General features: G+C 42.0%; 1 protein-coding gene across 1 annotated transcript in view; it reads right to left on the bottom strand.

Moving 5' to 3' along the window:
• Window positions 1–13,799, bottom strand: part of AFF3 (ALF transcription elongation factor 3) — a 307,610-nt gene that overhangs the window by 33,786 nt on the left and 260,025 nt on the right. The window contains exons 10-11 of the mRNA XM_057374860.1: window positions 8,720–8,885; window positions 430–1,455 (exon numbers count right to left, since the gene is read on the bottom strand). Coding sequence (XP_057230843.1) covers window positions 430–1,455; window positions 8,720–8,885 — 1,192 coding nt within the window. The remainder of the gene's footprint in view (window positions 1–429; window positions 1,456–8,719; window positions 8,886–13,799) is intronic.

Raw genomic sequence — 13,799 nt, 5'->3', positions numbered from 1 at the left:
GCAGCCTTTTCTTTTACCATACACGCAGTGATACTGTGTGTACCATCACAAGACAGCAGACGGTTGTCCTTTTCCTGACCTGAGCATCATTTCCAAATGCTCAGGCTTTGAGAGAAGCCTCAGGAGAGAAAATTATGCTACTATAAAGGCAGTGCCTTCGCTAAGGCACGCAAACGCACATGCCAGCAGTCAATGCTGTCTCCAAGAGGCTGTGATCCCTCGCGGCCAGGAGTTTCATCACCTCCCGGGATGGCATTTCCCCTGGGGTTTGACCAGTTCCTACGTGAAAAGTAGGGACAAATCCCAGCTCTGAAACGCCAGGCTGGAGAAGACGCTGCGATCGAGCACTGCGTGTGGGTGCAAGCGGTGTTTGCCTCCCGCTTGCTGGAGGCTCCCCTCCCCACTGTGATCGGTTCCCCAGTATCTCACCTTGCGTTTCCTTCTAGATTTCGGTAAACCCTTTTCTGCGGGGGGTTCAGCACTACTACCCTGCGGGAGGCTGGCCACCTGGTTTGCTCCGGCGCTCATGGCCAGCGGTTCTTCGGGCAAACGCTCTGGAATCCTGGACAAAAGAGCCAAGTCAATGTTGACCCACAGGGACTTTACCTCATCACTGTCTTTCAGAGGAGACAGGAGCTCATTCCTACCGAAAGGAACCAGGGTGTAAAACTGGTCCTCCAGCTCCTTTGCTATTTCACTACTAGTCCTGGCATTAATAGAGCCAAAGGCACTGCAGCCGCCGTGGGGTTTGCTGGCGGTGCCGGTCCCCGTGTCCTTGGCCCGCGGCTCAGGCCCGGCTGCCGCGGGTGCTTTGGGCAGCGGGCGCTCCTCCCGCTCCGACTCAGAGCCCGAGTCAGAGGAGGATGATGAGGATGAAGACTCGGTCTCGATGAACTCCTTGGATTTGGGCGCCGTTTTGCTCGGCCCTCGGGCCCGACGCTTCTCACCAGCTGCAGCCGAGCGGGGCTCCCGGCGGTGCCCCGCTCTGCAGCTGCCGCCGGCGGGCCGGGCCCTGGGCGCCTCGGCAGCAGCGCTTTCGGGGAAGCCGTGGCTCCGGGGGGGCTCCTCTGCGCTGGGACAGGGGGGCCCGTCTCCGGCGGAGTTCCTCTCGGCTCGCCGCGGTGCCTTCTTCCCTGCTGCCCGCCTCGGCGGCCCGCCGTCGGCAGCGAGGGGTGACTTTTGCCGGCTGCCCTTGCTGCCTGGCGCTTTGTTGGCGGTCCTGGGCCGCGGTCCCTCGCCGGCGGCGGCGGYGGTGCGGCTCTCCCCGCTGCGGTGCTCGGCCGGGCCCTCGGCCGGGGTCTTTTCTCCTTCCTGCCGCTCTGCCTTCACACGGCCGTAGTAGGGATGGGCTTCCAGCGCCGGGCCATCGTGGTGGGTTAGGATGGGTGCTTTGTGCGGGGTAACTTTATTCAGCCACTTGTCCAGCTGCCATTTGTTGGACGAGGGTGGCTCGGGCTGAAAGGGAAACAGATGGCAACGAGCTTAGTGCCGAGACCCCGCTGCCCCCACGCCGGGGGTCCCTCAGGGACACCGAAACGCTGTTTCGCTCCGGGCACCACAGAGACTTTCCCCTGGCCCAAGAGCCGCCCCCAACCTATGGCAACCCCTTGGCCCTAAAGGGGCAGGATAGGGATCATGCCTTGTAAGCATGTTTTTGGTTTCAGAATGGGGTTTGGAGTTGGGAAGGAGAAGGGCTTCTGTGCTTCATCATTTCCAAGGGTGATTCACAACAGCAGTACTGCCATTGGCTTTACTGGGAAATACTTCCAAGTTTCCAAATAGAAAAAAAAATTACATGGCGATAGGAAGGGAGGAAAACAAGGCAGCGATGCAGCTGAGATTAGGGGAGGGTAGCTATCAGGAAAGTTAGAGATGTGTATTTTGTGTCCTGTGCCATTTCAGTAAATAGAAAAAGCATTTAAAAAGCATACAAAGTAGCATKTGGTGGGGAGTTGGAAGGCTAACCGGGCGCTTCATGTAATCTGGTATTGACATTATAATCCACAAACATTTGTCGTGTGGTGGTGCTGTCGAGGGTTCATCTTGTGAGTATTGTGTGGCTGTTAGTTTCTCTTTTAATTTCTGTCACAACACTATCAAGTTATAAGAGCTCATTTAAAACATAATGGTGTTTGGACAGGGAAGAAGTGGGATAATCATGATTTCAAAAGTAACCGCAGCTCAGACAATGTTATTTCAGAACAATGTGTGACTATTTTCTAATGCTTCTTGCCATCAGTAATTTGAATGTAACAAAATGAAGAGGAAAGGCAAAATCCCCCAAAAGAAATAGACGATGGAGTAGACGGCTATCCATAACCTAGCCCTACAAAAGCCAAAATGAAAAATTTCCTAATTTCCTCAGATGGAACCAAAATCTGATTCAGTAGGCTATTGCATATGAATAATCAAAAACTGTGTCATGAGTCGAACATGAAAACCATCAGTGTTCTGAAAGAAAGTTTGCTCAAGAGAGAATTTTGTTTCTAACTTAAAAGAGTATCTTACTTCTTATTTAAAGTAGATGCCTGAGGGTAACACAGGTTTCCTGTACAGCCAAGGGCAACTCCAGGATCACCCACTGAGGGTTGTATACACCCTATATGGAGCAAAAGCTCCTAAATTAGCAAAAAAAAATTAGACATTGGAATTCATATGATAAAAATATTCATTCTAGTGAAAGTGTCTAATTTACTCRTTACTGAACTAGCCCAAACCTATAGGAAGTTTGCAGGGCTGCCTTACATTTATGTTTTTTTAAAGCATACTCCCTAATATCTTACGTGAGGAATTTCTTTCCTGAGCTATAAAWCTTGAAAATGGATGGTCAATATTTCTCTTGGATGAAGCTGTATTTTTACAACCCTTAACTCTTTATCTAAAAATGAACAGTATTTTTTTTTATTGCTGTTGAAGATACAGATGGATTTGTTTGGTGCCATTCATTGTGCACATACTGAATTTGGTAGATATATAATAAAAGGTTCACTTTACATGGAAGTCTTTCCACTGTTCAGAAAAGGAGATACATCAGAACCACATGGGGAAAAATACATTTCTGCCCATAAGTATAGGTCAGAGTGAGTGCCCCTTGAAAGTTCAGAAAAACTTCCAATTCATCTGTTACATCCCATTCTGCCTCTTTATCTGTCTTGTAATTCTTGGAAACAGTGGCTCACGGATTTAAAAGGATCATAGTAAACTAACAGAAAAAAGTGATTAAGCCCTACAGTGTCATAACTTGGCAGTGCAGTACTTTCCTAGAGTGGTTTGTCTGCTATTTAGGCATAATAACTATAGTCCTACCAACCTGTTCACTGACTATGAAATTTAATAAAAAGGATCAACAGTGTTGCCAGCTTTATTGGTTCTGTCAGGAGTTTCAGGGGCACTTTTCAGGTTTATTTAAATAAAAATTCAWATCCTTCTGGCTGCTGAAAAAACCCAAAGATCTGTCAGCTAAAAAAAAATCCTTTAAAATGCATTTGATAAAAGTAAAATTTCCCCAGCCYATCAGGTAAATTAAAAGAAACCAAATTTTAAAAAATCAGAATTTTAAAACTTTTCATACTAATTTTGGGCCCTGATACTGTTTTGGAATATTTGAGATTGTCAGTGTACATGAGTGATGCCAGTTCATTTTTGGAAGTAATTTATTCAATTGATTGTTCTAACTGAAAATTACTGTACTTTGAGATCTCTCTCAAAAAAAAAAAAATTCAATTGATTGTTCTAACTGAAAATTACTGTACTTTGAGATCTCTCTCAAAAAAAAAAAAAAAAAAAAAAAAAAAAAAAAAAAAAAAAAAAAAAAAAAAAAAAAAAAAAAAAAAGAAGGTACCTTGCAAGAGAACAGATTCATGACAGCTAAGAATGGATAACAGGACTGGTAAAAAAAAAGGGATTGGGAAAATTCACATGAAAGTTTTTGCCCATCCATTTTACATGCTTAATTGTAATCATTAGTGGGAGAAAAAGAAAATCCCTAATCTCCAGTCCACACACCATTCTCTGGAAGAAAAGCTGGTTTGCTTGAATTGGAAGTTTTCCAGCAGCATGTAAGGATGGAAATATACCTGAATATATATCCAGAGTATTCTGATACCAAATTGCTCTCTGTCCATTGGTTTTGGCATCAYAGAGATATGCTGCCCCTAAGGCCTTTTAGAGAACTGGGCAGTTTTCAATTGGGGTAAAGCCAGTGCTATCCAGATGGGCACCAGTAATAGGAATAACAGTCTGTGATCARCTGACTTGCAATTAAATATAGGTTTGGCATGAAAACTCAAGCCAGGAAACTTAACAGAACAAAGATAGTTTCAGGGATCAATGTACCAGAGACATACACATGTGCCAGGCTTCATGAAGAAACAGGAGGATGTGATACATTTCCTTAAATATTGTGGGTGGATTCATCTGTACAACACAGACACCTATATCTTAGCTAATCAACAAGTTCCTTCTCCAGTCAGTGGACTACTCTTCTAGGGTGTGAAAAATTCCCTCTTGAAATAGACATCTGAAATAGGCCAGATGAGCTGGGCCCTAAAAACGTCTTTTCCTTTCCACAGACTGTAAAGGGGAGGCTGAGGTGATGAACAGATGTAGGTATCTACAGGAGAAGTAGATAGCAARTTTAGGTGGGATGACTCCCACACAGCATGTCTATATATCTCAGATCTCTTCCGAGGCTGCAAGTGCAACCACAGGCACGAATGGCATGCATCCAAAAAGAAACTTTAGTCAAAATGTTATCCAGAAACACTTTCTWGGGTAAAGGGCTGTTAAACAAAGCCAGTATAAGGGGGTCACTCTATGCTTGTTATTAYAAGGAGGGACCTAAGGCGTGGCTAACGTGTGGCAAACTTGAAGTATGACACCACTTTCACTGAGAGATAAAAGAGCCTGTAACATGTGCATGGACTTAGCCTGCTGTGCGGTACGACATCCACCATCCCTGCAGGCTACTCTGCCTATTGCAAATCCGTGTACTAATTTATCCTTGTGTAGCCTGCTTGTGCTGCCCTGCTACCAAATACTTCACTCAGGGCAATCCTGTGGTGCTTCCTAATTAGGTTTAAGGTATAGATGGAAATGATGATGAAGAAGATGATGATGATTATTATTACTATTACTTTATTGCTACTATTAACACTGCTGCTAATGCTTCAACAAATTGGAACTGGGCATTCCCATGTGTTAGGCACATCACACATATATTGTAAGAGGTGGTTCTTGCCACAAAGAGTTTTCTGGAGGGAAGGGAGAGTGTAGGTTGCAGTCATTGTCAGCAATAGTCCACAGGACAGCCAAAATCTGTGAATCCTATTTCCAAAGGTAAAGATAGCATCTACAGTTGGTCTAGTGGTAAAGTCTCCTTTTCTTTTGTGTACATGACTCCTTAAAAAGGAGGAAGAAACTAATGGTTGTGAACTAATCACAACAGCAGAGGCTGCAAAGGCCATTGCCTCTGGCATGGGGCTGATGGAGCTCAGAAAGGGGCATCTTTCTCTTCTGGACTGGTTACTGTTGAGCAGCCATTGATCCTTCGTCCCTTGTGAAAGCTTCTGTGATGGCTTCTCTGCTTCCTTCCAGCTTGTTCCCCACTCTTGTYCTCCATCACAGTAGGAATTCATGGTTGTGTAACTAAAGCCAGGTTTATTAAAGGTCTGCAGGATAATTCAGTGGAACAAAGAATAAACTAAATTCTTAGCTTTTGAAATGTAKCTCTTGCTATAGACTTGACACACAATTTTTTTCTACTATCTGAAAAAGGATAAGATGTCACTGTTTTCCAGATTCCTCATTTATGACATTAATTAAGGTTATTCAAAGAATTCATGACTTCAGCAAAGAAACAGGAGATAGAAGTCTCAGTTCCTCGTTCATAATTTTAGGCTTGGCAGTCCACAAAACTTTAACTACTCCCATTAATGTCTGAGGCACCTTAATTTGTCCACATCACTGAAACCAGTCTGAATGTTGTCTCCTGTTCTAGCTCAGCCATTATTCTTAGTTTACTGCAGACATAAAGTGTAGACAGCTGAGCTAGTCACTACTGCCTCTAAATAGTCAATGGAAAGAAACAGACACTTTTAGGGTGCAATTCATCTAATCTACTTTATATGTATGCTTTACAATGAGCTGCTTTTACACTCTAGGCAACTGCATTTAGGCACCTGAGGACAGCTTGAAAATCTCAAAATGAGATGAGGAAAAAATTACAGAAGAAATGAAACAGCACTTGATTTGTTATATAACCTCATATGCCGAAGATACACTGTCCTAGAAATAAAAATCTTTTGAGTATATGCATGTGATATTTCAGATTGGGGTGGGGGGAGGTGGGGGGAGGGAGAAGAATGAAGGCATCATAATGATTTGCAGATTTCCAGATTAAGTTCATCCCAGCCTGTAAATATGAAGCTCCTGCCCAGCATTGTGCTGGAGTACTCAAGTTCATTGCACCTGAATGTATCAGTTAATGCTAAATCAAAATCAAAGATGTATTTACTTCTTTTGTCTTATCCAATACATTAAATTAATTTTAAGACTAGATCTGGAATTGAGTCTGCCMCTTAAACCTCGGTGGACATGGCCTCCCTTCAGGGAGCTTCCAAGAACCTGTCTTTTTCCATTTACTGGGCAAGAAACTGGCATATACTGTGGAAAGATGGCTTCACTGGGTGCATAAATGTAAGTTAAAGTATTTATGCAAAACTAAAAGGACTTYCAGTCCGAGACATCACTTGAGCATGTTTGAACTGGTGCCATCAGTCATACAATAGGCCTGGGAAAGCATTTACCCTTGGGGAACACAGGTATCCTACTTTCCTGGGACACCCTGACCCTATCTGTGTGTRCTGTCTCCTGTATCCCCATCAAGGGATGAAAACTGCTTATCAAAATCACTGCAGCCCTCACATTTTTGTGTCATTTACATTTTTGCATATGCATGTTTCATACAGCATGTCCTAGAAGGCAAACCACACAAATATAATGCAAAGAGACAAGCAATCTGTTGGAGTGGGGCAGCTGTTTCATGACAATGATCGCTGACAACTCAGGCTCTGTACAAAAGTAGTTCCACAGATCTCAAGAGGATATGTATAAAATGCTTAAGAGAAGGCACTTCCTCCGTGTTTCCATGACTTAGCTCTCTGATGGACTTTATGAAATCCACAACCTGCCTCAATTAATTAACTTCCTGCATTCCCCGAGGARCTGCTGCTCTTGGGTCCAAGCAGCATGGGTATCTCCCTAGATAGTAACCACTCCTCCCTTCCTGTGCTTTTCCTCCTTTCATGTCGTATTTCCTTCCCCTTTTTTCCTTCTCTTTGCCCTTTTTCTTCCACCTTTTGAGATAACACAGGGAGAGGAGAGACTGAACATGAGATTTCTGCACTAATTCCAGCAGGGAATTAAGTAGACAGAGAACAAGGTTTTAACGAGTCAGATGAGAAAGCTCAGAAAGGGAAATAAGACATGGGGTGGGGTACTGCACGGAAAGCAACAAGAGAGACTGGAAAGAAGAGAGAGAGAGATGTAGGAAGGGGATAAAGTGAGAGGAAAATTAACTGGAAATGGGTCTGAAAGTACTCTGAAGGAAAGACAGAAAATAAGTGTTAAATGAGGAAAAAAGAGTGACAGAACCTGAAAAAAATATAAAGGATAKTTCTGTGAGTGCTGCATTTTGCTTKATTGGAAACATGGCTCTAAATAACCAAGGGAAATATGAGGAAAGGTTTGCTGTTTTATCAGTATAACTTTTTTTCAAGGTGAGAGAATAGCTGAGACATAGTTTTGGGGGGAGGATTCTAGTGATTGGATGGTGGAAATACTGACTGTATTTCATGTGTATTTACAATCTTGCCRCTAGATTTTTGAATATTTTTACATACATTAATGTGTGTGATGTGGTTGTGGAGTTTATAGTTTAATTCCAAATGTGTATATTGACCAAAACATGTAAAAATGTCAATCTTGGTAGAAAAACAGAGCAAAGAAAGCAGCTTTATTGTGTCTGTTGAGCTTTCTTCAGAGGTGAAAGCAGAAGGTGCCACAGCACTGGCAATTTTATTGTAGTTTGGCTAAGGCTTGTCTACCTGTGGAAATTTTCAGTACTAGCTTTCCATATGACTAGTCTGGGCTCAGTGTTTTGCACCACGAGTAATTCCATTTAGTCCATTTTGGAGGTGAATTGAAAGAAATTACACAAAGGCAGCAGAAGTAAAGAATATTTCACTTAGAGAGTGAGGCAAGGGAAATGCATGAGTGAACAACTGGTTTCTTTTAGAAATCCACCCTCAAACTGATTTTATAATAGCTTCCCTGTGTAGAGAAGCCTTTAGTTCCCTTGCAGTGCTGGGAGCCCACATCAGGACTTACACACTAAGCAAGCCATTGCTATGGAGGCAGAGTTGCATAAAACTTCAAGCAAGCTGTGAGCCTTGCAAGGTGCTCCACTCATCTCCAATTTGAGGAAAATGTAATGGGGTTATTTCTTTCTTTATTTTTGTTTCAAATGCTTTAATCTGCCCCAGGATCCCTGAAGTTACATTTCACAGTAGGCCAGGAGGAGGATCCTTGGCCCCTTCTCTCCCATTGTTTTTTCCATACATGTCCTCACAGCCTCCTTGTGTTGGTTTGGCTGGGAAAAGGTGTGAGTGGGTGTAGTAAAGGAGTGCCACCCTAAATCATAAAGAGCAGAAGCCCTTACCTCTGGGCTGGAGTAATGCGAGGGCTTGCTGGTGTCACTCTCGCTGGAGCTGCTTTCGCTCTCCGARTCAGACTCTGAGCTGGTCTCGGACTCACTGGAGCTGCTGCTGCTCGACCCCTTGCTGGAGAGTCCCGAGGCTCGGGCATTGGACTGYGGCACCAACAGGCTGCCAGCCCCACACACAGCCCATCAGGGTGCGGGGCAGAGGAGGGAAGAGAAGAAAACAGGAACATAAACATAAAAACCCCACACATAAGAACCATGCTGTTTTAGGGAGCATACCTATCTCAATGCCTGTTTGTCTCTGCTGCTGATGAGTGGTGAAGTGAGTTCAACATTACACTGCTATAATTGGGGGGRAAATATGGGGTTACTCTCATACCCATTTAAATCCATAGTCTTTTCCATCTTTTTCATCTGAGGGAGAGTCAAGTTTTCATTTCAGCTTGTGTCTTTTCCCGTTCCACAGACATTTTAGGATATATTAAAAATACTAAGTGTTAAAAAGCAGTATAGAAAGCAGTTTTATGCTGTCTAATGAACACTCAGCCTAGAGGTGAATTCAGGAGATGAAAARGGTGAACAATTAAGAAACTGAGCTGAACCACACACTACCAGTAATAAGTAGTAATAGCAATAACCATAAAAATAACAATAATAATACATTTTCACTGGAGCTTCCAACCCCCATCTTCCATTTTGCACACTTCTTCATCTACCCATGAATGATGTGGTTACCTATATATACCATCTTGATACTGACAATTCAAGATCTAAGACTCAGCCTGCAAAAACCTGAAGGGCTCAGGCTTTTGTTTTTGCATGTCAGCAGTGCAGTGCTGTCAACAGAGCTACTTGCCTTCTTTARAGTTATGTTTGCATGCAAGTGTTTGTATTATCAGGCCTGACAGCAGAAGAAATGTGTATTTTCCTGAAATAGTTGACCATGCATATTAAAAATATCACAGTCATAAAGACTTGAGTGTGTATTAAGTCATCCAGCTTATTCCCCAGGCAATGGAATATTGTTCCCTATAGCAGGGTGCATTTTCTAGTGAGTTGTCCAATTTGATTTTAAATGACTTGAATGCAGCTTTTACTTTTACCCCTGGGAAACTTCTCTGCAAACTAACCCAAATTCCASTGTCAGAAATTTCACCCTACATTCAACCTGAAGTTGCCCTTTTAAAATTTATAGTTGTTACTTATTATTTCATCGTATTACTAATAGTTACTATGATAAATTATCCTCCTCCCTTTTTGCTCTCACATTTTTGCAGATTGTTTTCCTGCCCTACTTCAGTCATCTTTCAGACAAGACCTTACACATTTACTTCTTCTGATCTTTCTTCATAAGTCATTATCTCCAGGGATATGGGATCATTTTTATGGCTCTTTTCTGAACTCATTCCAATTTGTCTATATCTCTCTGATAACAGGGTGCCCAAAACAGAGTGCAGCATTATAGATGGCTTCTCACGACAGCCCTACAATGAAGGGCTATTACCTTCCTGTTCCTTGATGCGTTGCTTCTGTAAACATTATAAACCAGCTGTGAGAGAATGTATAGTCCATTAACAACTCTACCTCTTTCAACATTGCTTTCTTCAGAATTCCTCTACTGATAGCTACATGATTATTTGCTTCCAGAGATATTAGGTTGCTTTTTTTCTTCATACCAGCTCTCATTTTCTTCTTTTACCTTGCAAGCTTCTAGCTCCTTTTGATTTATTTCTCTGCCCTCAGAGGTGTCTGCAGCAACTTCTAATTTAGTATCAAACGCAAACTTAATTAAATGGTTATTCACTTCCTTTTCCAGATTGTTAATGAGACTATTAAATAAACCCCACATGAAACACATCRGTACCCTGATAACCATCTCTTCCCAACTCCATTCACTGGTGTTTATCATTACCCTTGTTTATGCTCCATCAGTCCAATGTTGTGGCTAATGCAATGTGATCTTGGARATGCATTTTGTGAGAAATCATATCTAATAATTAATTACAGTTCTGCTATGTTGCACCTAATGAATTGTCTTTACATGCTAATGGTGCTTTTCATTATGGGAAACTGATACCTGACACCTTACACAAGCCACATATGACAGRCAATTTCTGGCACTTTGAAAAGAGGCCAGGCCATCAGAGATGTGATTTCAACTCCACAATTCCCCATGGCTGCACAMTTTCTGGCCCTCTCCCTGCCTCCCCTAACATATGCCAGCCTTTCCCCTCTGGACCACCTGTCCTGCACAAGCCAGTACTCTCACCACATTGCCTTTATTTGCAGCATCCCTGCTGTCTTTTCCTAGGAAGTGGCACAGCTGCCCATGACTTTCTTGYTCCAGAGAGTTTCTGGTTGCTTGGGGAATCATGACACTGTTGGAGACCTTTCTGCACCCTTCAAAGGAGAGTGGGGCCAGGCAGTGAAGAAAATCTCACCTGTGATCTTGCTTTACTGATTAAAAGCAAGTAAAAGAAACAGGAGAGGAAGGAGCTGACATCCATTTATACTTTTGATCTTTATTTCCATCCTTATAACTACTGGACAGTAGAGAGAAAGGCAGCAGTAAAAGCTCATGCTCTGTCAGGAAGGCTTAGTGTTACACACGTGGTCAGAGAAGTGTCTGCCAACTTTTGGGTGGCAAGAGGTCTGTYTTCATGCAAAGGCATTAAACCTACCAGTTACAATGAGTGCCTTAAAAAACTGGTTATTTTGTCCAGCCATGTACGTGTGGTAAACACAAGATTTTCAGGCAGCTTTTGTATAAATTCATTAAGGCTCAGAGGTGATAGAAACAGAAACAGCTGATAAGTTTGCAAAAAATTTTCTTTCTTGGAGAAGGAAAATTGGTATTTTATAATTTTCAGGACAATGCAGCTTTCCACTTGTACAGGCTGCCCAGTGAACTCTATATTTAAATTGCACACTTATACTAACAGATTGCAGTTAATCCCTTGCTAATAAAATAGTGAGAACCATTATGAATAGGTTTTGTGGTTTTGCTCTTTTTTTTTTGTCTTTGGAGAATATGGAAAGATTATGAAAAGTTAACTGCCTTTTCAGACAGTGTAGCATAGGGAATGCTTTTTGACAGTGTCTGACTGATGGATTTCCAATCCTCTCCACAACAGCATTGTGACTGAAAAGTTCTTATACATCACAAAACATCTGCACATTTATGTCTTGCCCTTAGTGACTGTGGTTTTAATTTTTAAACCATCATTTTTATTGGGCATTGACTGAAGTATTCAGAAATTGCTATATAGGGGATGAGAGACAAAAATCCGTTGTAATATTTCTTTCCTGTTGTGACATAAAATGTTTTTCTAGGCTGCTGAATAGAAATTGTTACTACAGCCATAGATATAAAATATAACTGTTGGACTCTTCACAAACATCTGGAAATCTATGTTTGCTGCTCTAATGGTAGCCAATATACTACAAAAATTAACCATTACCATATTATCCCATTTATGCTGATACTGCATCAGTATCCTGTCCCCCTTCTACTTTTTCAATTTTGAAATACAGCATATTCTTATAAGGATCCTTATTATATTATAGTGACCAGGGTAGTAACAGTTACATCTTCCTTCATGCATTCTGATTTAAAAACACCTTTTTTTAAATTTGTGACTTTTGTTTTGGACTGCTCTTTCTGAAGGATGTAAGCAAATTCATGCAGTTGGACTGATTTAYGTTTTAATGGCTGTGGTACATAATATTCATGCATATTTTGCTACTGGTTTATGCCCCAGAATTAATTACCACATCGTAGAATTTATATTTTTATTTTAAGGAATTAAAAGACAATTTGGGTGAGAACCACTTTTCTTTAAAGCACTTCATCAGAACATGCACTCTCTGATTTAAGAGAAAGAGTAAATACCTTGTAAATTTTCCAGAAGTTCAGTAATAAGACCTTTTAATAAACAACACACTATCTGAAGTTTCTGATCATCCTGGCTACAGGGGAGCTATATGGTCTGCTTTCCTGCACTGGCTGGCAGACAACAGACTTTTCTTAGAAGAAGTGCTAGATACCCCATAGTTTCAATTTTTCTCATAAGTGCAGGTGCAGAAGCCCAGTGATTTGGGGAGATTAATACTTCTTTCCCACTCAAACTAACTTGTGATCCAAATTGAGAGGTGGAGTCATCTTAATCCCTGGACAAGACCGAGAGTTAATTTGTGTGGGACCAGTTATTAGCCCAATCAGGCTGCACGGCCATGGCCAGCCTTTGAACGGCACAAAGGTAGTTTAAACAGTTATGCAGGAAGGTGCAAGAGTTTGCTATTCAGTCAGTGGAGAAAGATTCCCAAATGAGRTTACTTTGGTGGCACTCAGGAGGGAGACCTCTTCAGGTTAATCACGTTGATCTGAGTTCCACTCTATGCTTCTTACCAAGCTTCTGCTCACAGCTGCACTACTTCTCATGATAATAGATCACAGCATTCAGCACTGGACACAACAAGATCCCAGCCAGGCATGTGCTGCATTGCAGGAATTCAGTCCCAAAGACTTGCATTATGGATAAAGGTACAAGGAAAACTGCTGCAGTTCTTTACCAAACTGCAGGTATTCAGTGACATTATAAGTAGATTCAAAAGACAAGAATCTCTGTGATGCTGAAGAACTTGGGATCCCAGTTCTTCACTGCATTGCAATATGAAGGCACATTTTAAGTACTTTACACAGGCATGAATGATTATCAAGAATGCAACACAAGGGAGAATAAGGCATTGGAGAAATGACTCTACCAAAGCACCTTATCAGAGTGAGCCTCTGAAATACTCTTCCAGCCACAACAAAGGCTACACAAGTGCTCATAGAATCACAGAATCATTAAGGTTGGAAAAGACTTCCAAGATCATCAAGTCCAACCTTTAACCAAATACCACCAAGCCCACTAAACAATATCACAAAGTACCATGTCTACTCATTTTTGAATAGTTTAGGTATGGTGACTCCACTACTTCCCTTTCCCACTCTTTCAGTGAAGAATTTTTCCTAATATACAACCTGAATATCCCTTGGCACAACTGGAGGCTATTTCCTCTTTTACCATCACTG

Source organism: Malurus melanocephalus, unplaced genomic scaffold (genome assembly GCF_030028575.1).
Source record: "Malurus melanocephalus ecotype Western Australia unplaced genomic scaffold, MMel_1.1 scaffold_234, whole genome shotgun sequence".
NCBI classification, from domain to species: Eukaryota; Metazoa; Chordata; class Aves; order Passeriformes; family Maluridae; genus Malurus; species Malurus melanocephalus.
This window is presented reverse-complemented; position numbering and strand designations above follow the sequence as displayed.